We start from the raw sequence: 25,967 nt of genomic DNA, 5'->3' as shown, positions 1-25,967 counted from the left end.
GTACTTCCAATCTTGTGCTGCCACGTGGCACGTAGCATACAATATTGCAAACACAATCATGCAATATTGATAAGGCGCATTTCATGCATTGCTTTAAGGGTAAAATGTACTCTACTTGATCGGTTTATCGCGCAAAGCAATTGTTAAATGTGCAGGAATGCCGCTTGACCAAGGCAACAAGGACAAACTGATCAAGCGAGTACAATAGGCGAAAAGGCCAGATTCCGGGGGAAGTTGATCAAGGGGAGTAATCAAACAGTTAAGGAGGTGACCAGTGGATATCAGAAGAAGGACACGCGAGGCTATGAGCTGGATGCTGCACAACATTCTGTTATCAAGGACAACGTTCTACAAGGGGACACGTGCTGAAATATGAGACGCAAGGACGGAGCCGAGTCACGATTCTGTTGTTGAAAAGCGTCATTATTCTAGAAGAAGAGCACATAGCAATCAATGAGTCGCTCACTCTCAGCATGAGCGAATATTCCCTGCCAAGATCGTTATCCAACTGGAGGTCGTGCCGAGCCTATAAACAGAGGATGTGCCACCACATAAAAAGGATCCGATCCTTTACTTTCCATCTTAGTTTAGCTTAGTTCTTTAGAGCATCTCTAATAAGAATAGCCTAGCCACAAACTGCTTCTGCCACATCATCAGCACTAAAACTCCTCCTGCTACATCATCAGGACAAGCAACTGGACAAGCAATAGCCCGGTCATAGCCCAGCCACAATAAACAAAACTTTTAAAAACAAATAATTAACAATCACACAAAATACGAAATTAAATTTACGACGCATATACAGAAAAATTCAATAATAATATTAAAAATTTAAAAAGTACATTAATTAAAAAAAGTACATTAAAAAAAATTACATTAATTTTTAAAAAAAACTCCTACACCACGCACGAGCCCCCCGCCTCCGCCTCACGCCTTACCGTCGTCGCCGCTATCCGGGACCCCCAAATTTGCGGCATCTGAGCCCGCGTCTGAGCCCCCCACCTGTGCCGCCGCGACAGTCAAATCGGCTCGCATCCTCATGAGCAGTGCGTGAAAAAAACTCTTCTCCTCGGGGTCAGTGGCATTCTTCCAGTCAGATATGACCTTGTACATCTGAGCCCGCGTTTGTTGACGCGCCAAGAAGACGATGTTGGCTGTCGGGCTGCCAACAGTGGGGGATGGCGACTGGACCTCCCTGGACCTCTGGCGAGCCCATTGCGTCCGCCTTTGACCAACCGGGCGAGTGCGGCGAGTAAACGCGGGAGGGGAAGAGGTCTCCTGCGCATCTTCGGGGAGGTTGTGGGAATCGCCGTTGCTGCCATCAGCGTAATCACCGGTATAGTTCAGGCGCTGCTTCTTCGGCCAGCCAGCATCGACTCCTGCCCGAAACTTCTCGGAGTCCATTAGCACCAGGTAGCAGTTCCAGTAGGTGAACTCCTTGTAAAGCCCGGGCACGGGGAACTCTTTCTCCGCCATCCTCCTGCAGTCCTCGTCAGTTTGGCCATTGAACTGCATTCGGAGGGCGTTGGTGTACAAGCCCGAAAATTGGGAGACCCCTTGCCGGATTCGGTCCCACCCCTTCCGGCACTCCTCCCCGCTGCGTGGCCTCCCCTCCGGGCAAAATGTCTTGTAGGCTGCTGCTATTTTAGCCCACAAGTTGACGATCCTCTGATTGTTTCAGACGAGGGGATCATCACAAACACTCACCAACGCCTTGGACAATGCAACGTTCTCCGCGTCCGTCCACTTCCTCCGTGCCGAGCTGTCGTCACCAGCTGGCTGCGACGACTCGCCGACCACCATATTCCCCTTCTTCCTCTTGGGCGCGCCCCGACCCCGCCATACTCCCCCCGTTTGAACGGGAGTGTCCGCATCCTCGAGATCTAGTCCCAACTCCTCTAAGGAGAAGGTCTCAAACCCAGTGAACTGCATCTCCGCTGGGGTCGATGTGTGCGAAGCAGCAGTAGCAAAATCAAGGTTGGGGCGATAGACGTTGTCCTCCCCGGCGTCCCCTGCATCCCCGGGTACCCTGGCGTCATCTGCATCCCGGGTGTCCACCCCGGCATCATCGGCATAGGGGGTTGTATCCCCGGTCCCCCCTGCCCGCCCGGACCTCCCGGCATCCCCTGCCATCCCGGCATACCACCCCCGTATGCCACCCCGGGCATCATCTGCTGCCAAGGGTAGTAGTACCCGGGCACTGGACCCCATCCACCTCCCGCGGGTACCGTCGGAGTTTGAGACACGCTCGTCCCTGGAGTAGGCTCGTTGTTGTGCTCCATTTCGCGTTGTTGATCTTGTACAGAAATTAAGATAGAGAGAAAACTCGTTAAAACAAGTGGTGCAAATGAAAATGACGTGCAGATCGCGCATATATATATAGTGTTTCGAAAATTAAATAAAAAAAATTTCCCGCTCGCCGATCGCTTGCCGATCTGGCGCCTGCAATGTCGGCCAGGAGATCGGCGAGCGCATCGCTGAGCGCTCGGGAATCGGCTTGCGCTCGCCGGCTGCAATGGTTCGGCGAGCGGACCGGCAAGCGCCAAGAATCGGCTAGCCTGTGCGCTCGCCGCTATTGGAGATGCTCTTAGCTTAGTTCAGTTCTCTAGAATAGCTTAGCTTAGATAAAGTAATGCTTAGTTAGAAAGGGCGATCGAAGGAGCTGCAGAATACTTGATATCTGTCAGCGTTTTCTTAAATTTCCCGCCGAGGATTTCCTCGGTTTTACTTGCTTTCATATTTTCCGAAGTGTTAGCTTAGTTTAGATTTCACGTTGTACTGTTCTGAGTTCAGTTTTAATCGAAGTTGTTTTGTTTTCATCATGGTGTTTACTGCTTACGTAGTTAAATTTTCATTCCTGTATGAAATTTACTTGACCCAGTAGTTAAATTTCCCTTGAGCAAGTAGTTAGTTACTTTTTCTGTCTAAGTTAAAATCAGTAGTTAAAAACTCCCAAAGTTAAAGCGTGGCAGCAGCCAACCCCCATGTTCACTACTCACACACTTGATACACTAGCTTCTATGTGGGATCGACCCTGAACTTGCCGCTTTACTGTTAAAGTAGTGCAAAATTGGGAGTTATAAATTACTTTGGTAGGAATCGAGTGAGAGCGAGATTGCATTGATCAAGTGGCAACGACATTTGCTAACTGATCCAACCTGTTCGTTTATATTCCATATAGCTTGATCCATTCACGCAACCTCTCGTTGGAGGCCGTCTAAATATACATTTATGGAAGTTTTAGATGGACTTCCGCATATTGCATTTTAGTTATAGGCAGATTGTATTTTTTATTGTTGAGTTTTATATTTTAGATATACACTGTTTAATTTGCATTATATATATAGACAAATTACATTTATATAGTATAGTTTATTTTGCATTGTAGACAATTTATGTTTATAATGCAAAACTCAAAAATATAAAATGCAAATTGCCTATAACTAAAATGCAGTTTGCATAAATCCATCTACAATTTCCACAAATATATATTGCATGTTTGTATTTACAATGTTGTATGTTACGTGGCAACACAAGGTAGTAAGTAGGTTGCGTTGCATGTTATTATTATTATTATTTTCTTTTTTTTAGGTTGAATTGCATGTTTGTGTTTACAATGTTGCATATTACATGATATGTGACAACACAAGCCTAGAAGTAGGACGTGACTCTAATTAATTAATGTGATATACAAATAGTAAAAATAATTTATCTGACTTGAAATTTATTGATTAAATTTGAGTGAGAGTGTGAGGTGACATTGCGGAAAATTTCATTATTAATTGAGACTTTGACAGTAGAGATAGGATTGGGCGCAGTACATCCGGACAGATCCGACCCGAATATCTTACGACTTTAATAACCCGCCTATACATTTCTACTATTTTCGAACGGTTAGTTTAATCACCCAATTTTTTGAACTTCCCTTCCGCGCTCGACTGGATGTGATCCTCACCGTTCATTCAACCATCACATTTACACACACATACACACACTCTCTGTTCATAATTTTCGAATCTGAAACAACTTCAAGTCGCAGCTTCAGGTCGATTATCTTACCATAGATGAATCATCTATAACCACACAGCTTGGTGGCGGAAGAAGATGGCGACGGCGGAGAAGTTGAAGGCGGCGGAGAAGCTGTTGTCGCGGCTCTCCGAGCGGAAGAGATCGATAATCGAACACGTGAAGCAACAAACGGAGTCGTACAGTCAGCACCTCGCTTCCAAACTCCTCATTCAAGGAATTAGCCCTCCCTCGTGGCTTCGGGACCCTAGCACCTCGGCCGCGAAAGGTATTCTCGTAAAGAGTTTCCGCCAATTTTTTGGTCAAGGGCTTCAAACCCCGAATTAAGTGTGCAATTGAGTGCTCCCATGGTTTGAGCCTTGAGAAAACAGACTGTTTATAGTTTTATCTGTTGGATTTTTTTTTTTCAAAGTTATTGTTTGTTTTTAGGTCAGCAGCACTAGCAAATCTGGACAGGGCGATTTTTTTTTACATTGATAGATAGGACCAATCTTTTTTTTTTTGTCAAACAATTTTGGGCTAAATAGTATAGATGAAGCTTTGGGCATAAACTATTGCTGGACAGTCTTTGTATCTGCCATTGTTGCAACTGTTGACTATGTCTAATTATACGTCTCTCTAGGTTAAATAGCCTAGGGAAATTGAGTTTTGCTTTTTGAGAATACTGACTATAATAAGTACTATGTGAAATAAGGTGTTCGTCAATTGAGGACTGACATACATTGTTTGTTGTAATTATGTTGTCATTGCAGAGCTAAATGAAGAAGACCTCATCTCTAGACTTCTAAGTCAGTATCAGGAGGGGTCAGCCCGTTGCTCTATTGCCAGCTCCCCAGGGCATAGCAACTTAATCGTTACTGGTGATCACGAAAAATTTAGGGATGGAGACGTTGTGGAAATTCCAGCTGCTAATGAAGATCTTTATCAAGAAAATGAACCAGTAGCACCTGGATTTAGCTGTGACGATAATGGTGAATGTGCCCTCAGCTCAGTTCCCAAGCTAGATCATAGTGCTGCATTGTCTAAGGATCAGACAGATGAAAATATCTCAAATAATTACACTATACCAGATCAGTCGCTAGCTGGAATCCAGAGGTCCAAGTCCAGACAAAAAGCTCTTAAGCTCCGCAGCAGTGCAAAAGCATCAGGGAAGAGTGGTTTAAGACATGAGAGCAATGGCGATGTTGTTTCTAGCCAGATTAGGTTTTCTCTCTCTATTACAAAGCAGCCATGCCAAAATGATGATATGTCCCAATTGGAAGAACCCTGTATAATTGATAATCACAGTAGTGTGAATAGGAATGTGGTTGAAACTCATAGCTTAAATAGAGAAGAGGAAGTGGCTGCACACTCTGAGAGTAGGTCTGAATCTCATGCAGAAGTTCCAATATCTGTTGTAGGCTCTTCTCCATTGGGTTGTTCATCTAATTACTACAGAGAAAAGGCCTCATGTCAAGATGCTAGTGTAAAGAGAAAAGAATCCAATCCTATTTCTGACACTGAGCATCCTGATAATCATGTTAACCTGCCAAAAGCTGGACCATCTGCTGCTTGTCGTGAAAGCATTAGAGGCAGGGCAGATGAAGATGCATATTTTCTCTGCGAGGATGAAGGAAAAAATGTTCATACTGGTGAAATTATTAGGTCAGATGTTTCCAGAAGAAGGCAAACTTGTGGTTGTGACTCAACCAAAGCTGGTAGTTCTTTTGATGATTATCAGGGAATAGATATTACTATGAAGGATGCTGGGGATTATCTACCCCCAGATTGTTTTGATGGATCCTTAATGAAGATTCATTCCTGTAACGTTCATAGTGCTGGATTAGCAAGACAAGTTAATGATTCTCAAGAGCAGTTGGGGTTAGATAAACCATCTGATGAATTTCGTAGCGTGACAAGGTCAAAAACTCATTCTTATGGAAAAGAAACGTTTCGACCTGTAACGTTTAATGAGGGTAAAGAATCCATCGCATACTGTGAAGGAAAGTCTGCTGAAGAACTTCAGAGCTCAAGTGTTCAATATATTCCTTCCTATCTTAGTACCCATAAGATGCTTCATGATGATGAAAATGGCAAGCTTGTTATGGCCAGTGAGCTTTGTTTGCCTGATCATGTTGATAAGTCTAGCCTTTCCAGTGCTAATTATTCTAAGCAGGGGAGAGGATTTGAGTCTGAAGTTGCACTGACTCCTTCAGATTCTTCTGCATCTGCGGAACCAAAGCAGTTAGAGTCGAAACAGGCTGAAGTGTACGACCTGAATGCCTTCACTTCTACATCTGGAAAGAAGTTGAATTGTCCCTTGAATGATCCTGATGTACCACTAGATAAAGAAATTCGTGGTGAAAATTATTTGCCATCAAGTGCAGGATCAGCAAGACAGGTTAATAGTTCTCAAGAGCTACTGGGGTTAGTTAAAACGTCTGATGGATTTCGTAGGGTGACAAGGTCACAAACTCATTCTTATGGCAAACAAATGTGTCTACCTGTAACGTATAATGAGGGCACAGAATCCATCTCAGACCATGAAGGAAAGTCTGCTGAAGAACTTCAAATATCAATTGCTCAATCTATTCCTCCCTATATTGGCACCCATAAGCTGCTTCATGATGATGAAAATGGCAAGCTTGTTATGGCCAGTGAGCTTTGTTTGCCTGATCACGTTGATAAGTCTAGTCTTTCCAGTTCTAAGGCTTTGAAGCAGGAAAGAGGGTTGGAGTCTGAAGCTCCACTGACTCCTTCAGATTCTTCTGCATCTGCGGAACCAAAGCAGTTAGAGTCGAAACAGGCTGAAGAGTACGACCTGAAAGCCTTCAGTTCTAGATCTGGAAAGAAGTTGAGTTGTTCCTTGCATGATCCTGATGTACCACTAGATAAAGGAATTCGTGGTGAAAATAATCCGCCATCAAGAGCAGGATCAGCCAGACAGGTTAATGATTCTCAAGAGCTATTGGGGTTGGTTAAAACGTCTGATGGATTTCGTAGGGTGACAAGGTCACAAACTCATTCTTTTGGCAAACAAATGTATCTTCCTGTAACGTATAATGAGGGCACTGAATCCATCTCAGACCGTGAAGGAAAGTCTGCTAAAGAACTTCAGATATCAAGTGTTCAATCTATTCCTCCCTATCTTGGCACCCATACTGCTAAAGAACTTCAGATATCAAGTGTTCAATCTATTCCTCCCTATCTTGGCACCCATAAGCTGCTTCATGATGATGAAAATGGCAAGCTTGTTATGGCCAGTGAGCTTTGTTTGCCTGATCACGTTAACAAGTCTAGACTTTCCAGTTCTGATTATTCTAAGCAGGGAAGAGGCTTGGAGTCTGAACTTGCACTGACTCCATCAGATTCTTTCGCATCTGTGGAACCAAAACAGTTAGAGGAGAAACAGACTGAAGAGTACGACCTGAAAGCCTTCACTTCGAGATCTGGAAAGAAGTTGAGTTGTTCCTTGCATGATCCTGATGTATCACTAGATAAAGGAATTCCTGGTGGAAATAACCAGCCATCTTCAAGTAAGCAGTTACCAAGGATGCTAGATATCTCAACTCAAGGAGGGAAAGTCTGCAGGGATTCCTTTCAACCTGATGTCCAGGAGAGCCCAGACACTCACATTGGAAAATTTGGACCAGTTATAGACAGTGTAATATTAAATGCTTCCGAAGTTAGTTCAGAAGTTGAGCTAAATTTTAGAAGTTCTGAAGTTCATGGCGAGATGCATGATCTTCCATCTAAACTGGTCGACATAACTGACATTCAAATTCTTCCAGTGAATTTACATGTTAAATATGGGCCTGAGTCCTCCCCTGTGCACAGCATGGAACAGGTATTTTCATATGAATATGCTTCTCCATCTGGTGCAGTTTCTAGTGTTTTTATAATCTCTTTTTATAATACTGTGCACATTTTCATTCACACTGAGAATTTTTGTACTAGTATTAAGTTAGATAAAAAAACCATTGAAGATGTTCCTTCTACGATTACTACTGCAATCATACAGCTCCTCATTGAAGAGTAATGCTGGCACAAAAATCTGACATTCCTAAAGCCTTCTTTTCTTCTGAAAATTCATAGCTCCTCGTGTAAAGTGACATCATTGATATAATATTTATTATTGCAGCAAGACCACCTTTGCAAATTCCATTTATTTTCTCCCAACTTATTACTATTTTTTGGACTGTTTCTGAGAGTAATTAATAGAGAGAAGGCTGAAGTGTCTTGAACGTTGGATCACCTTTTTGAAATTATAAATAAATTCTACGACCAATCTTTTCCTCTCTGAAGTCTTCAATGGCTTTGCCAATTTTTATTCTAGGATGTGAATGACCATACCCTAGTAGAGAATTATATCATCCTCATTCTTTGTCCAACAAATGCTTGCAAAACTTCATCGAACCATCACTGTTCTAGTCAACTGCAATTCATCAGCACACACGACTCCACTATCTTAAATATGCATGTTATCATGCCTACAGAGATGCATAGCCTTCAGTACCTTTCAACGTTGTCTGTTAATCTAGGATTCTAGATGTTATTTTTTTCTATTTTTTGAGGTTAATATTTCTTCGTCACAGGGGAATTTCGATGATGAAGCATGCGATAAGAGTCAATTGGTCTTCAGTGTTCCAGAAAGCAAAAACTCAAGGCTTTCACAGGTCCAAGAGTCAGAAAAAGACCCAGCAGCAAAGTCCAACGCTTGCTTAATTAAGAAAGCAGGGACAAATCCTATTGCAATTGATGATATGAAGCAATATCCTGCTCATCAATCTCAAATATTATCATGGCCTGAGAGTGGTGTAAGTAGCAAACATGGAGATTCATCACTGGGGATTACTTCATTGGGAAGACATAGTATGATCAGGTTGGATGATAAAAAATTGTCATTCGAGAGAAGACTCAGACACGTGCGAACTGAATCATGGCCACAGATCAAAAGACGGAAAATTGAACATCTGCAAGATCGTGGCTGTGCAACTTCCAAGAGCTTTCGGGTGACAAAGCCTCACACCTTTCAATGGGATCCTGACATTGCTTATCAGAAAACAATGGAAATTGAGATAGACTCTGGTCTCGTGGTACATGGAGAAAAGAGTACAGATGATGGATTATGCTTAGAGGCGAAGGCTAATCCAATGGAAGAAATTCAACCTGCAATGTTGTCCCATCATGGAGAGGTATAATCTTCTTCATGCCTTCATTTAAAGTATTTAGGTAAATATTATGAAATATGACTTCTTGTGAATGTCCTACCTGATGGCTTCTTCTTCATGTTAAATTATGTTCAGTTTATTTATTTTCTTAAAATGTTCTACTCATCAATCCATGATCATGATCCATATATGCTGAATATTCATTATTTACTGACTTTTGAATGGCGCTGTCAAATTTGGTTTGTTTCATGTAGGTGTTTATTAGTAGTTTTAAGGGATTGGGGTTGGATGGGGGAGATTTTCATGATTTTTAACAAAAGAGTCTTGGACAGCTGGCAGTCTAAGATCCTTAAAAGAAAAAGTCACCGATGCAGAAATAATGAAAATGTACTGATATTCTATTTGACACACTTCAATGTAATGATAGTGAGGTCAAATAATTGAAAGTAGATCAGACCTGCAATCGAGAATGTTGCTTGACCTTAAAGATGCACAGTAAGGCGAGTGTGATGAATCCAATTTTTCTTCTTCTTTAAATTTGCAGGTTGAATCTTGCTACGTTGAAAGGAGTGAAAATGAACATACATCGCCTGTTATAAATAGCGAGCAGTTAGCTGCGACAATCTCAAGCTTGGCCAAGAAAGAATCCCGAAACTCACAAGGATGCTATATTGAGGGAACCAGAACTTCACCTTTGACTTGTGATTATCTTGATGCAAGCCTGTCTGGGTATAAACAATGTATACAGAACTTATGTAATCTCGAAAATAATACTGACAATCAAAGTTCTGATATTATGAAACTCAGCAGTACACTGACTGAGGAAATACAGCAACCTCCCAAGTGGGAGGATGGTTTACACATGCAGCATTCTGTTCTTTCCTCAAGCCATGAAGATCTGCAACTTATTTATTTTGATCAATCTATTCCTGTATTTGAGGGGTTCATTGTAAATGCAGAAACAGACACCGAGGAAATGAATCTTCCAGCAGTTGGATTTGACCTTGGTGAACTGGAACTTCCTAGGACAACACTGGAACGTGCTAGCATTCTAGCTGAAATTTGCAGATCTGCTAGCTTGGATGGATCCTCATCCCACTTCTCATCTGCTTTCAAATTTCAGGACACCGGAAATTTGTGTAAATCTATGTCTGATGATGGTCATCTCGAGCACACACAATTTGGAGATGCTAATCCTTTAAATGCTGAGGTTGGGATTCATTTTCAATCTCATAGCAGTTCTTCAGATGATTACAAGAATGCCCTTGATGGGATGCCTTATTCTGTTTCTCTTGCTTATTCTGGTGAAAGATATGGTTGGGATTCAAGAAACCAACCACCATCTCCAGTTGGGAAGCTTTGGAATCAATTCTCATCACATTCTGGGAGTTCAGGAAAATGTTCCACTTCAAATCCTGAACTTACTTGCTTCCCAATAGAGGAAGATCCCAGTAGTAGTGAAGAGAATAAAACTATGGAAGAGAATGCAGGTGATACACAAGATGAAACTGATTCATCATTGGCTAACAACTGTGATAAAAGGAATCCACTTACAGATTTGACAAATATGTGTACGAATCCTCCCATTTCAGTTTCTACAGAAGAGGAGACATTGAGAGCAGGTTCTGTGGATTTTCTCAGATCAAAATTTAGTGTCACTGGGACACAAGAGAAGACACTATTGGGTCAAAAGTATCAGTTTAGAAAAAATAGCGAGGCCAGCGAAAAACAGACATCATGTACTCGTGCTGCTGATGGTAGGAAACACCAACTTTCATCTATTGGTTCAAATGCAACCAAGAGGGCCAAGGAATCAGTGTACAACAGCATCAGCAAGTCAGTTGTTTCAACAAAAACCAGGTTGAAAGGGCAGGATCAAAAGCTTTCTTCGAGAGGATCTAGAAGTAATAACATTGTCTCGAATATTAGTTCCTTTATACCACTGATACAACAAAAACAAGCAGCTACAGCATGTCAAGGTAGCTTTTTTCCTGTCTATTTTATTTTTAATGTTGACTTGATTGTTTGATTATATCATCATATTAAAACAATGCCATATTGAAAGGGTTGCATGTCTCACAAACCAGCTAAGGACCTATTCCAGCTCAAAAAATGTTTGAAAAGATAGGCCCTTGCTATCTTCTTGTTGGTTGTCTAAGTATTTACTATCATAGTAAGAATATAAGTCATCACTTGTAGCTCTTGGATTTTGGGGGAAGAAACTTTTACTTGTAAGTATAACGATAGCCTGAAAGACAGGGATGCCTCATACATTTGTATTTGTTTGGGTTAGTCATACATATAAAGATTTAAGAACTATAGAGATTTGAACTGTTCTATAGCTGTCATCCCCAGTAAAGTTGTCGAACCTCTAAATTTTATAAATTTGTCCAGAATGTTGGTAGGTTGTTGACGAGGTGGCGGAAGAAATAATTTATCATTCCTTCGTTCAACTATTCTTTATAGAAATCGCTATCTTGTAGGAAAAAGAGATGTCAAGGTGAAGGCCCTGGAGGCTGCTGAGGCTGCAAAACGTGTAGAGGAGCAAAAAGAAAATGAACGTAAGAAGAGGAAGGAAGCTTTAAAACTTGAACGAGCAAAGTTGGAAGAAAAGAATTTGAAAAACATCGAATTGGAGAAGACAAAGAAAGAAGAAGATCGCAAGAAAAAGGATGCTGAGGTTATTGCAAAGAAAAGGCTGAGGGAGGAAGAAGAGAAGAAGGAGAAGGAGAAGAAAAGAATGCGACTTGAATCAAGGCAGCGGCAAAGGGATCAAGAAGAAAAAAAGCGAGTAGTGAGGCCTGAAAAGGAAAATCAACGGACCAAGGTTGCACTTTTAGATGTGTCAAAAGCTTTGTGGCTACTAATTTGTCTGGGTAAAGCTGTCTAACTAAATTCTGTGTTTTCATAGGATGACCAAATGAAGAGAAAGAAGGAATTCAACAATAAATCTAAAAAGCAGCAGAACAGGGAAATCACTGGAGGAGAAAGCGTGGCCATGCAGGAGGCAGACAATAATTTAACACTCAATGAATTTGTGGCGAATTATGAAGAATCTGGTACTTCTGCTATATGTGATGGAGAGGTAGGGGATTCTTTCATGGTAGCTTTAGATGAATTGTCTTCTGCAATACTTTTTTTTTTCTTTTTTCTTTTTTGATCGAATTGAATAGTCTTCTGCAATACTTTTAAGTAGTGCTTTACCTGTAACCCATGTTTTGTACATTAATTGTATGCTTACTTCCTTCAATTTGGCATCAACATTTGTTGCATCAAATTCTTCCAGGGGATGCATGCAGTGGATAAATCACCCAGAAATGAGGACTTGATAGTTCCGAACAGTAATGGAAAATCATATGAAATCTCTCCATACCAGTGCACAGATGATGAAGATGAAGAGGATGATGAGTTGCGCAGCAAGAAACGTATTCCATCATGGTCCAGGTGCTTATTTAATAAATTCTTAATTCTTATGGAGATGTTTTGCATAACTTTGGAAGGCATGAAATAGTAATGCTTGATTTCTAAGGACTAGAATGAAAGTTAGGAACTCAATACGAGATATCATGAAAACAAGAGATAATTGCCCATTTTCATACTCCCTCCGTCCCTAAAGAATATGCACTTTGGGTTCGACACGGGTTTTAATGCAAAAATTGGGAAAGTAAGAGAGAGGTAGAGAGAAAAAATAATTAAAGTATTGTTAGTGGAGGATGAGTCCCACCTCATTAGAGTAAAAAGAATTTCTAAAATTGGAAAGTGCATATTCTTGTGGGACGGACTAAAAAGGAAAGAGTGCATATTCTTGTGGGACGGAGGGAGTATTAAATAAAATCCATGGGGAATTAGTTTGATTTTTATTAAATATAAGCAACATTATCAACTTCAATTATTTCTCCACATAAAACCTTTTGTTGTACACCCTTTATATATAGAGAATTGGGACCATAATTCTAATTGTATATGCCCTGCCTACTAATCTTATTGCTGTCTTAGATGCTTGCCTTGTACTTCTGAACATACATTTATGCTATCTGATTTCCCTGATCTTTTTGACAAAGACGGTAAAAGTGGCATATTTGTTAAAACACTTCAATATTAGACAGTGTGCTTTCCATGCGCAGTCATGCAAATGTATCTTACAAATTCATTTTTATTTGACATCTCTTTTGATTTTGCTCAACTCTCTTCTAGAAAGGCATTAAATTATACTTTAGATGTCCTAAATGAAATAGAGACATAGTTTAGCTTTTGGTTTCTTATTTGAACTTGTCCTTCCACATATTCTATGCTGCCTAATATCCAAATAAATGGAGTTTTAGATTTTTATCAATGCCCTGTCAAGTTAAAGTATGTCAAGCATAAATTTGGGACTTGTTTTGAAGTGCCAAATAATTTATTTATTTAGATTATAATCATAAAATTAGATGACACAGTTGATTTAGATAGGCTAAAGTCTTAGCTTAGTAATAAGTCAGCATATGAGTCATTCATGCCCATGGAGTTCTCATTCTCAGCCCCTTTCAAGCTTTTTCAGCCTTAAGTTCTTTATTAAACATAAGCTAAGGTTCTTTGCTATATTTTTGTGCAGTAAAAGCTCCATCGCTCTGTTTTTACCAATGAAGCACCAATTGGACCCTGATGTGATTTTCCCCCTTGAAAGTTTTTGCAGTATCGGTGAAAGTAAGTTTTGAATATATATGAACTTATTTTGCATGAAAACTTGCAGTTCATAACTATAACTTATTTGTACTATCCAGTTTTGCTACCCCGCAAGCTACAGCAAAAGAAGGTGGCTGCTTGAATCAAATTATTGGCTGTTGATTGTCATCTCTCAAATTTTTGCTGATTGTTTCTGACGGAGGCTTATTATGCTCAAAAGGTTTTTCCTTTCACTTTCGGTGTCATATCAACTTATTAAATTAAAGGGTTAATTTGACAATTCTATCAAAATGCAAGAGTTGAGAGCTAAAGGATGAATCTAGTGTCTTCTATTCCCAAAACTTTCTCTTATGACTTTGTAATTAGGTTGTTTCATGACATCAGGAATCATCAAACTTTTACTTTAGTATGCCATGGGGTAAAAGCTGAATCTAGTTTTGGCACTCTCTATCTGAAATATTTGCTATATATTTGATGTCAGGGTAGCATATTTTGATTTCTAGTAATGGTGTCTTCCTCAGCCCATTGCATGTATCAACCGAGGATGCAGATTGGAGTGTTAAGAAAGCTTAATCTTCCCCCCCCTTTAGGTTAATACTGCCCTGTGTCTGCATGAGATGATATTTGGATTTCGAGGCTTTTTATGTTCGCCGGAAGAACTCTCTTAATCATTTGATGTTAGATGCCTTGTATGGATGCTTGGCATATTACTAATATATTGTGTACATGAGAAGGGACGCTTGGAATAAATAGGACAAAACTAACATGTATATGTATTAATGTTCTTACTTCTGTTACGACGAATCCATGATTTTTAGTTCACAATTTGTTCTTTCATTTGATGAAACTGTCCTGATTCCATGTTTCACACTGCTGGGAACATAATTATAGTATATATGCGACAACCATATGAACTCATTGAAGAGACTAAGCAGAGTGAATTAGTTAGTTGTCTTTCATTAGCCCCGACAGTATATTTCTTGTGAAACACATGCTACAAATAGTGCAAATTCCGTTACATGATGGAACACAAACAATCGAAGAATTAGAAACCACAAGTTTGTTATAAGAATGAAACAAAACTGATAGTACTTAATTGTCATGAGTCATGACTCAATGATTCATGTGTAATTTGTGGAGCTCTTTGATTCACTTCAGCCACCTCCATTTGCTAATCCAAGAATCATCTTTGCTCTAATAATGTAAAGCAAGTAAATTAACATAAACATGCAATCATCTAAAGGTCCACACAAGAAATTGAGAGAGAGCTTTTGTCCAGCAGTTAAATTGAGCCTTCTGAATATGAAAGTGCTTCCTTTTATGGATGGAAAAGTGCCTACTTCAAACGTAGAATCATTGAACGCTGTCCTTCAATACAACCTTGTTAAGATTTTAATATGAAATATGGAATGGAAGAAATACAGAAGATGTGTTGTGTGTGTGTGTGAGAGAGTTCAACCCATATATAGAGAAGATAAACAAACGTTAGACAACGGTGGTAGGCAGAGGCAGCGGTGGGATGGTTGACAGAATAAAGAGAGCACATTTCCACAAAGGCAAAGAAGCTTGTTTGCCAATGGCGGCATGTGCTCTCTCTCTTCTGTCAGCAACTTCCCCTATTTGTCATCACCAACAATTTCATCCTAGCTAGCTACATGTTTTTCACAGCAACAAAATCAATAAATGCATATCTATAGCCAAACTGCAAGTTGCATATTCTAATGGAGAAAGGAGATCAATTATGAATTAGCATATGATCCCATTATTCCTTTCCTTCATGAGTTGAGGGAATTCTATGCACTAAAAAGGGCCTCATAATCCCACGAGAAAATCACAAAACAATGAAAACATATGTAGTTTGGAGAAAAAAACTCGTATCAAAACCATAAGAATATTTACATGTCTGATGTCTGCATGTGTGTGTGTGTGTGTGTGTGTGAGAGAGAGAGAGAGAGAGAGAGAGAGAGAGAGAGATGTGGTTGTTGCAATGGTAAGAGCTATATTTATAGAGGGAAGATTTACCTTACCCATCGAGGAGATTTCCATTCTTATATCATATAATACTACTACTTTTTCATCATACATCTACAGGACATAGCATTAATTATGTGCCACTACATAACCCTACCTAGCACAACTAGGGACGAAATTAGGATAGTTACCCATTTTATTAAATTGGTTAGTTATAAATTAAATTTTAATAAATAAGTAAATTTAACTCAACAAATATTCATCCCATTACAATGTTGGGAAATAATTAATGCATACACAAAAGTACAATCAAGAACATAAAAGAGCATGATAATTGACTATTCACTTATCTCTATTAGACTATGTTCGAGATTAATGTCAAGCTAGAGATTTTCATTATGACTCTTTAGGATACAAAATACAAAGAGAGATCCAGGAAACAATATACATTAATTTATTACTAAGCCCACAAAAAATCATTGCTGAAGAATTGCCAAAACTACAAACATATTTCTTTCAAGAAAAATGATTAAAGTTCCCCTCTCATCTCATGCATTCAAGATTCAACATGCAACCAATAGCATCATTTGAAAAAAGCATTCAACTAAACCAAATCATTAAAAAGTGCACTCCACTCCATCCGTCGTAATTATAAATCTTAATTGGGAATAATAAATTAGTTAAGATTAAATATTTTGAACAAATATCAATTAACTTTACCTAAATTGATACATCTGATCATACATAAATTTTTACCTTGTAGAAAGGTAATGAATGAGAAATAAAGTAATTAGTGGGTAGTTGTTGGAAAAGGCTGAATATATAAAGGATAATTGGGGCAATGTGAGAGTGAGGATAAGTGCATATGTTTAGACAAATAAAGAGAATGACGGCTCTTCAAAGCACCCTCGTGACTTGTTTTCATTGCATGTGAAAGGGTTTTCTAACCAAACCTAGTGTCTTTTTCGTGTTTATGTCTTTACTCTTTAAGTCCGCGTGCGTAAAATTATCTATGAAACTTTTTTTTGCTAAATTTCGTGTTTTATTATAATCGATGCAACATAGTGAAACACGAGATATAGCATATCAAATAGAATCGCTATGATACCACTCCAACTTCTCAAATGTCTTCACTATATGTGATGAACTAATTAGGTCTCTTCTTCTACATGACTCAAACCAAGCTGCTAAGATTAAATTACTCAAGATTAGATCTTGCTTGAAATCAGGAAATTACTAAACACAAATTATTTCTAAACACATTTGAATTAGGAAATTATGCACTATTACATGAAATCAAAGAAAATAAATAAGCTAAATATGAATAAAATTTTGATCCTGTAAGCACTAGAATGATTCACTTAAAGCAGAAGCAATCAATTGAAAAGAGAAGACAAAATTTCGAGAATCTTAATGGACAACAAAATTTTTATATTTTAGGAAACGATTATGCTAATAAAGCAATTATATATTTGGGCAAGCAAGTTATTCAACTTTTTCTTCATTTCAAAATCATGTCACCAATTATAACAAACACTTTATTCTCAACACAAATTATAACAAAAAAATTGACAGCCAAGTAGACCTCTTATAGCTGCGTGCACAACTATATAGGTAAGAAAAATTGACAAGCACTACATATATACTATTGATATAATAATATTCTCGGAGCTAGCTCTCTTTTCTCTAGTAAAATATACTATGAACTAATATTTAATTAAAATATAAATATAATTAAATTGATGAATACAAAAAAAAGTTTAAATTCAGAGGAAGTTGGTGGAATGATTAGAAGTGAAATTCAATAGAGTAGAACTAAATTAAAGAAACAAAAGAAAATAAAAAGCATTTGATATTTGGGTAGCGTAGAGTGATCGGGTACGTGTTGGGCTTATTTGGGTAACGGGGTCCGGTTATATCCGGTCCGACCCGTGTAGTATTGTCTAATTAAGCCTTCATCACCCATAAATCCATGCGCCCAATCTTAAGAATTTAAGGCACTTCATTCAAATATTGGTAATTGATAGTATAGTAAATTGAGAAGAGGTACAAGTACGCCCTCAAAATTGTAGCCGCCCCCTCCCTACCTAATTAAATTTGTCACCACCCATTACGGGTATTCACAACATTTTCAAAGTTCACCTATTCAAAAATCATAGACATATGTCAATATGTGAAAATTTTAGCCCATTTCATAATGACCCACTTGTTGGATTCTAGGTTACAATAGATAAAAGTCGGGCGTAATACAACCTAAAAGAAGGAATACAGAAGAACAAACTGAACCGAAATTACAAAAAGAAATCGAAACAGTAAATCGTTAAAGTGGAAATAAGCCGGGTCGAGGAGGCTCTTTCCGCAAGACGAGATACGCCCCGGTAGTGCTCTCGGATTGACGTTTCGTCCCCAAAGATAAAACGGCTACGTCTCTGAAGAAGCAGCACCGCTATCAGCAGAGCTCCGGCGAACTGGATGGAGGAGAGGGCAGAGCTTTCGACAGAAAAAATAATGCAGAGAGGAAGAGAACTTATGTTGTGTATGCTTGTGAATTGGTGTGTAGATGCATGAAATGACTAGGTTATTTATAGGCTCAGTCCACTGCAGCCTGCATGGGTCAACCAACCATGATGGCTGTAACCGCCGAGCGTTACAAGCCGTTACGAGAGCTGGAGAGGCTGATCATGGATGGACGTATGGGGACACGCTGCGCGTCTAGGTTCGTTCACGATGTGGACGTCAGCCACGTTGGCTTTACCGCGTCATACTGACGGGGTGTCATCCCGCTTGGCTTGCTGACGTGGAGACGGTGGTGGTCTAAAAAGAACTAGACCAGCCTCGGGTCGAACCCAAGCACTGAGCCCCACGACCAGGCCCAAAGACCAATTGCCAAGATCTAAGTCCAAGTCCAAGGGCTCGAGGCTTGCGGCGGCGGTGGCGCGCGCGTGCGCGCGTGTGAGTTCTATAGCTCATCTTAGTCCACTATAATTATTACATGTAATAATCCTTCTTATTAAATACTTATTTAATAAGGTTGTTACTTTCCGTGTGAGATAATTAACTCACTTAATTAACTAATTTAAATAGCTCGCAATTTTACACAACTTTAATCCATTATTTCTCACTCACCGGGAATCAGATTTAAGAAAATGAATATACCACGGTCATCTACTCCGAGCGTAGATCGACGCTATATCATTTAATTTTACAAAATTAAATGTCTTGTTGAAATTATTCTTGGTCAAAGTTCTTTGACCGGGCATATGATTCCAACATCACTTTTTAAAACCAAATGAAACAATTGTTGATTCTTTTTATGCAATAAAAATGCTTAATGCTGGTCTAACAAGACCATCGACAAGACTGCCACAAAAATACTAATCATATCCTATAAGTTTTTACAATTCCTAAGCAGGTCGGAGCCATCCTGATAAAACCTAATTCTAAAGCAAAATTAGTGGAAGATCACAAAAACACAAAGGGACGAAAAAATCATAAATTCTATCGGTAAGACGATAAAGATGGGACTTGGAAATCTCCTTGGCAAAGAGAAAGAGACGCATACTCATGAAGTCACACTCACCATGCTAGAATCCATGCTTTGATTCTATATACTTTCTCAAGTAAATTTTGATAATGTAGGATATGAAGTCATACCGTCCTCCTTATATATGTAATTCTCAAGTCCTGTCAATATATCATGTCATTCAAATTTTCAATCATTTGTCATGGTCGGAATGTGAAGTTCGGAAATCAAGTACATATACAAGTATCGGTACACCACATCAAATTTTTTTCCTTGAACTCTAAATTTGGTATGAAGTCTTAAAATATGATCTTGTTCTTGATATTCCAAATATACCAAGATATTTAGAATAATATGGATGTTTAAATCTTCTTGTCAGATATAAACCTGATTTCAATGGTCTTTTTTACGTATGCAACACAAAAAATTGAAACACTAATAAGTGGGCCACATTTTAAATTTTTTTTGTATAAGCTCATTTACTAATTGATACTACTACAGTAATTTAAAACAAAAATTGAAACATTAATAAGTGGGCCACATTTAAAAAAAATTAGTATAAGCCCATTTACTAATTGATACTACTACAGTAATTTAAAATAAACGGCCCATGGCCATGTATCCAATCACCTCACCTCATATCCGTCACGAATAAATGCCAAATCAAACCCCCTTTCCATCCTATGTTTATCAATCAATTCATCACAACAAATGTACAAATCCAACTACATTTTATTTGTTATTATCACATTAGATATATTGATTATTGTTAAAAAATGATAATGATATATTAAAAAATGATAGTGATGGGATTACAAAGTTCCTAAAACCCGATATAATTATCCATTTAATTTTAATGAATTAGATTTTGTTACCTGTAGAAAAAATTCAACTATTATTTAAATTTGTGATATTGATTAAAATTCATGGGAAAAAAATAATTTTTTAAAAATATTCTTGATATGGACGTTGATATCGATAATATATTTTGGGATGAAAATATCAGTTTTGCAAAAAATGTCACAAGGGCTGTGTACAATTAGTTCTAGGATCGAGACAGATTGGTATAATTAAATGATTACCATAAATTATAACCAAAATATGAATACAGATAGCAGGCTTTATTTTTTCTCGATAAAGTGTAGTTTAATGGATTGAGCTTAGTAATAATCAAATCTTTGCTCATTTTTTACTTTATTTCATTTTCTTGTTTCATTAGCAAGTACTACAGCAGTATAGTACTCCACAATTGAAAAATCGTTCTACTTCTGCGGCAAGAGAGAAAAAAACGGGAGCGGATCCTCTGCTGTGATTAAATCACAGCAGGGCATGCTGTGGTAAAAAACGTCGTCGTTTCCTTCCAATAAAATAATGCATTTTATTTAGTTTTTAAATCCCTCCAAATCTGCCAACAAACCAAAAACGTAGATACGCTTCTTCCAATATATCAATTGCCAAATATTTCTTTTCCCTCCTTTCTCTTTTTGCGTACAATGGAAACAAAAAATCTCTTCATCTTCTTTCTAATCTGCTTCTATTTGTTTTACGCCGGTTGTGGAGAAAATTAATCACTCTTCTCTGTTATCTCACAGGTATGAATTTTTTTCTAATGAATGTCGTGTGCTTCATCTAATATTTTTGTTATTCCTGTTTCATTTTATGAACTGATGGTATTTAAATATTTTTTATTCCCAAGACTTTGTGGGATGTATTGCTTTACTTCATGAATATAATCTTAGTTTTACTTGTTATTTGAGCTTGCCAAATATTGAAAGTACCGAACCATTGTTGCTTTTTTCACCATTTAATTCCAAGAGAAAAAGTGAGATAGGTTAAAAGAGTTGGAATTTATATTGAAGTTGAAGAAGTTGAAGAAGCAAAAGTTAATCTCACATATATTATCATTGATGTTTCTATCTGCATAAAAATTTCCCATTGCATATCATCTAATATTTTCATATTTTAGTGGCTATAACAGAGTTTTCCAACAACTTTTTCACCGATGAATATGAGCTCTGATTCTGATTTCAAGCCTAGAATCGATATGGAATTTGATAGCTTAGATGATGCTTGGATGTTTTGGGTTCAATATGAGGGAAAAGTTGGCTTCGGAGTTCGGAAACATTACTTTAACAAATGCAAAATAAACTGATCGAATAACATCACATAAATATGTTTGTTGTAAGGAAGGTGTCCGTAAAGAGGACAAAAGGGATTCTTTGACGCTCCATCCTCGACTTGGGACTCGAACAAATTGTCAAGTAAGGTTGGGGGTGACCTATGTGAAGGGTATATATAAAGTAAATGAGTTTAAGGAAGAGCATAATCATCCCCTCTACATTCCTAAGACAGTACATATGCTATCTTCTCAACGCCGCATTACTGAAGTTCAAGCACATGAGATTGATTTAGCCGATGATGTTGGGCTCAGTGAAAGTGTTTGATGTGTTAGACGTGAAGTTGCTTCCTGAGAATTATATTCTTAAAAGGTGGACAAGAGAAGCTAGAACTGGTGTAGTCCATGACCATATTGGTAATGAAGTTGAAGAAGATTCTAAATTACAAAGTACTAAGTGGTATCGGAGACTATGTCAAATTCTTGTAAGGTTGGCTAATGAAGCTTCTGTCCATCAACCCACTTTCACCTTGGTGAATGAAACAATGTCGGATCTATATAAAAAGGTAATGGAAATGCGTTTATCGTAAAAAGATCAAGAATACAGTGACAATGTGAATACCTCTTCAACGGTCTCTTCTCTAATGGCATCAAAAGGATTCAAGAAAAAAATTGATTTATATGTCTTGCAGTACTATACAGAGCTCTGAAGGTACATCTAGTGCTAACTATCAATATCGAGATGGAGATCGAGATCATTGAGATGTCTTGAATGCCTTGCAACACTATACAAAGCTTTGGAGGCACACCTTGAATGTAGTTTTTGATAAAATAACATCTCATGCCTTTTGTTTGATAAAATAACATCTCATGCCTTTTGAATAAGTATTTTCAGATTAGTCATGTTTCAAAGTATATATTTTTGGATTGTTTTTATATAATTAGTTTTGCCAGTGTTGTTTTGAGAAATGAGAGCATAGATATTCCCTTTAAAGCATTTTTGGATTGTTTTTATCTGATTATATTTGCTGATGTTTTTATCTAATTATTTTTAGTTTGAGGAGGTATTCTTTTTGTCCTTGCCGTAGCCATGTTTGTTGTTGCCTTTAAAGATAAAAAATTGAACTAATACTAACTATATCAGCAAATATTATCTACAATGCATAATCTGTCAAAGCAATTAATGCTCATCAAAAATTTAGTAAAAACTGAATTACTACTAAGTATATGTAGCCAATCTTATCTATAATGCATAAGCTGTCAAAACTATTTTATACTCATCAAACAATTATTAGATACAAAGCAAGATATATGAAGTAAACTTTAAGTTGCTAAGATCAAAATTAAGATTTTGAATACAGCACCAAGTTTTCAATTTCCCAACTCAATTCACAATAAGTATCTTCTCTCTTAGTCATTTCATCGAGCAATTGATGGGTGTTCTTTAGCAAAATTTTGGTAAAAAATAATTTGATGCCTCCAATCAGACAGGGAATGCAAAATATATACAGTTTATGTCCATAAATAGATGGAAGAAAGAAATCGTACCACGTTTTTTGCTTTGTTGGCAGATTTGGAGGGATTTAAAAACTAAATAAAATGCATTATTTTATTGGAAGGAAACGACGACGTTTTTACCACAGCAGACCCTGCTGTGATTAAATCACAGCAGAGGATCCGCTCCCGAAAAAAACTGGGTTATCCCTTTGCTTTCTCAGATGGCGTTGTATAGCGGTGCAAAATCAACGGTCTCAGATGTTCCGAAAGCATTGTTTACTGAGACGAACTTGGGTACCCGTCTCGCCGTTTCGATTTCTCCGGATATCACAGCTGACGACTTCAAAAGTTAGTTGTTCTTCACTGTTATTTTTCTCTCGTGTTTGGTTGTTGGGTTTGTGTTGAAGATGAAATTTTGTTAGGTTTTCTCCCCTACGTACTTTCATTTGTAAAATCCCATTGTATCATTAAACTTATATGGAGCTATAATATTGTTGTATTGCATTAATTAGGTATGGATTATAAAGGAGGGATAATTTGGTATATATTAGATTTTTCTTAATTAAAAAAATCTGCTTGTATAGATAGATATGGTGTGAAAGAGAAATGAATATGCATCACATTTGGTTTGGTTTAATGTTTGCATTGAGTTTGTTGGTGTTCCAGAATTTCGAAGTAGTGCATATTGCATAATGTTTATTTTTGGCATCCGCAGTCGAGTGCTCGATTTCCAGTCCTGCTCTACGCAAATAGTGATAGTTTGTAAGGGTTGCACGCATTTTAGTTAGTTAAAAGTGTTGAAGACGATAGAATTCTGCTGTGGGTTACAAACTGCAGGCAATCCTCTTATTGAACCACTGGTTGCAGACTTGCAGTACCTTTAAGGCTTTAAGAAATTTCATTTCAATGTAAGATTCTGATTCTGCCCAGCTGTGGTGGCTTAAATGTTTATGGTTATTGAGCATATTGCCATTTTTAGCTTCTAGTATGAAATCATAAGGCAATGTGAAGAAATCTTAGGAATAACTCTTGTAGTGGAGATTTAACTGGTCATAGACAATCGAATTGCATGTCCTATATTTCCTGTCATGTTCGTGGCTGCCATAAGTTTAACATGTAGACTTCACTTTTAGTTCTTGCCTCTAACGGGAGTTCATGCTTGGATGTTTATGCAATGTCGCGGTGTTTCATTTTACTCTTTATCATAGTATATCCCTATATAGTTGTTTGTGAATGAGGTGACGATAGCAAAGAACCTTCCTATCTACTCAAATAATTAGTGTCCTAAATAATTAGCTATCTATACTAATGATATGTTTTATTACTCGTAGGAGTGGTCGAAAGGGCGCATCTCCAGTTGCTTCCCGGAATTCAGAACTATCAGTGTGTTTTTGTTGTGTGTATTGTTTCCTCTTGTTCTTAGACATTACAAGTGCAAGGCTGCTTTATTTGCATTTTGTTGGGTTGGACTACTTAACTAAGATCTATCGTATTGTTATTCTTGCAAGACCAGGTGACGCGGAAATTACATCTTTATCACCTATTGGGGTCTTTGCCTCTCAAATATGCTTTTCTGGATTCAAATGCTACTTGGTTTCTTCAAACAGACGTTACCTTATCAAACGTCCCAACTCGTGTAGAGTCATTGAAGCGTAATGAAGCTGAAGTTCACAAGTGCAGTTCTGCTGCTACTGTGATTACTGATTCAGTTGAGCTGGGAGGCGCTTCCTTTGAAAGGATAACAAAATGCAAAAGAAAGAAAGCTAAGATACGAAGATTTATGTACCTCGGTGCTTCAATGCTGAAGATTTCTGCAGCTTGGTGTTTCCGTAGGAAGAAGAAAAGGAAAAATGTGAAGAAAATACCCAAGACGAGACACCATGGACGAGCGTGCGCACAACAATCTCTTGTTGAAAAAGAACTTTTCTGTGAATTCGCTACCGGAGCAGAAGTGAATCTGGGTAAAAAGGCGGACTCGAATGTGATTGCAGAGGCCTGTAGTGAAACGTTTTCAGAACCAGCATCAGTTTCAGGTATTATCAAGAAGTATTTTTCGGATTATGATGAAGTGGCCTCCAGTCCAGAATCTATGTTTACCACATCCAGATATATACACAGGAAGCCGCTTAACCGTAGCAACAGATGTGAATCCCATAACAATCAGATGAAGTCGCCTGTAACAGTCCATGTCCCTCCCCAAACAGTTCATATCCCTCCTCCCCAGGTATCTCGCGTGGAGATGCCCGGTTCTGGAGCATTGAGAAATAAGCATAAAAGGCCTGATATTGGAAAGCATCTTGTGCTTGCATCGGGTAGCCTTGGGCTTTCTCCGAGTAATCAACATTCCATACTTTCTCTTTGCCGTTACAATGATGAAGAGTTGCCATTTTAAGAATTCTCAGCTACAAAGCAAACTTAGGAGACTGAATAGCTGTGATAGCGTGTAGCCCTAAGTAGATAGTTGAGTAAAGCCTAACTCTCTAGTGTTCTGTTTCCAACTTGGAGGTATTATTAACTACTTCTAGTATCTTAAGATGGAATCTTTGTACAAATGAAGTGAGTTTGTGGTGTTTGTGCTCATTCATATATGCTTTTTTCAGGCAAATATGCATTTGTGAAGTGGGCATTCTCCTTTTTAGAATGACTGAATGAAGAATCTTGTATTTCTTGTTATGCTATTATTACTTGCCCTCTAAGAAATGCATCTTATTATTATTTTTAAATATGTGTATTGTTTTGTGCTCAGGGGTGCTGTTTATATAATGTACTACTGCTACTATTACTTGTTCTTCCTAAAAAATAATTTAACTGTAAAATAATTGGTAGCATAAAGTTGAAAAATGGTGTTTATTTTTTTATAATTGATGAAAAGTGGATTGATTTATTGGATCTCCAATCTCACATTTCAATGAAATAATCAAACAAAATAAGCTCAAATGACGTTAAACTATCACAGGCGTTGGGATGTTCCGAAATCTTAATTATTTGAAGTAAATAAATAATTAACATGCTATCTTTATTT

At 38.0% G+C, this 25,967-nt stretch overlaps 2 protein-coding genes across 7 annotated transcripts; both read left to right on the top strand.

The window, feature by feature from the left end:
• Nucleotides 1-3,925: 3,925 nt before the first annotated feature.
• Nucleotides 3,926-14,675, top strand: LOC121759174. Of its 3 annotated transcripts, none has more exons than XR_006041605.1 (10): nt 3,926-4,294; nt 4,779-7,852; nt 8,601-9,200; nt 9,721-11,155; nt 11,660-12,003; nt 12,088-12,261; nt 12,463-12,620; nt 13,768-13,859; nt 13,937-14,058; nt 14,360-14,675. XR_006041605.1 is itself a non-coding variant. In XM_042154676.1 (9 exons), exons 1-9 carry the CDS (start codon nt 4,105-4,107, stop codon nt 13,978-13,980), a joined length of 6,111 nt encoding a protein of 2,036 aa, XP_042010610.1. In that variant the 5' UTR covers nt 3,926-4,104; the 3' UTR covers nt 13,981-14,675. The 3 variants fall into 3 exon arrangements, 1 of the variants encoding a protein (XP_042010610.1); XR_006041604.1 differs by having other exon boundaries at nt 14,320-14,675; XM_042154676.1 differs by having other exon boundaries at nt 13,937-14,675.
• An 8,209-nt stretch (nt 14,676-22,884) lies between these two features.
• LOC121757132 lies at nt 22,885-25,623 on the top strand. Of its 4 annotated transcripts, XM_042152632.1 has the most exons (4): nt 23,011-23,293; nt 24,277-24,341; nt 24,459-24,978; nt 25,064-25,623. In XM_042152632.1, exons 1-4 carry the CDS (start codon nt 23,167-23,169, stop codon nt 25,111-25,113), a joined length of 762 nt encoding a protein of 253 aa, XP_042008566.1. In that variant the 5' UTR covers nt 23,011-23,166; the 3' UTR covers nt 25,114-25,623. The 4 variants fall into 4 exon arrangements, 3 of the variants coding, with proteins under 3 accessions (XP_042008566.1, XP_042008563.1, XP_042008564.1); XR_006041169.1 differs by having other exon boundaries at nt 22,885-23,293; nt 24,454-25,623; XM_042152629.1 differs by having other exon boundaries at nt 23,021-23,293; nt 24,459-25,623.
• The last annotated feature ends 344 nt before the right edge of the window (nt 25,624-25,967 follow it).

Source organism: Salvia splendens, chromosome 12 (genome assembly GCF_004379255.2).
Source record: "Salvia splendens isolate huo1 chromosome 12, SspV2, whole genome shotgun sequence".
In the NCBI taxonomy this organism is placed as follows: Eukaryota; Viridiplantae; Streptophyta; class Magnoliopsida; order Lamiales; family Lamiaceae; genus Salvia; species Salvia splendens.
The sequence above is the reverse complement of the archived record's forward strand: the minus strand, read 5'-3'. Positions and strand labels throughout refer to the sequence as shown.

What these genes read in the sequence shown, in the direction of transcription:
- LOC121759174 (XM_042154676.1), top strand. Translation starts at nt 4,105, where the DNA reads ATGGCGACGGCGGAGAAGTTGAAGGCGGCGGAGAAGCTGTTGTCGCGG. An exon ending in AGGAAAATCAACGGACCAAG is followed by an intron (nt 12,004 to 12,087) that starts GTTGCACTTTTA and finishes GTGTTTTCATAG; the next exon opens with GATGACCAAATGAAGAGAAA. An exon ending in CGTATTCCATCATGGTCCAG is followed by an intron (nt 12,621 to 13,767) that starts GTGCTTATTTAA and finishes ATTTTTGTGCAG; the next exon opens with TAAAAGCTCCATCGCTCTGT.
- LOC121757132 (XM_042152629.1), top strand. Translation starts at nt 23,167, where the DNA reads ATGGCGTTGTATAGCGGTGCAAAATCAACGGTCTCAGATGTTCCGAAA. An exon ending in CACAGCTGACGACTTCAAAA is followed by an intron (nt 23,294 to 24,276) that starts GTTAGTTGTTCT and finishes TATTACTCGTAG; the next exon opens with GAGTGGTCGAAAGGGCGCAT. An exon ending in ACTATCAGTGTGTTTTTGTT is followed by an intron (nt 24,342 to 24,458) that starts GTGTGTATTGTT and finishes TTGCAAGACCAG; the next exon opens with GTGACGCGGAAATTACATCT.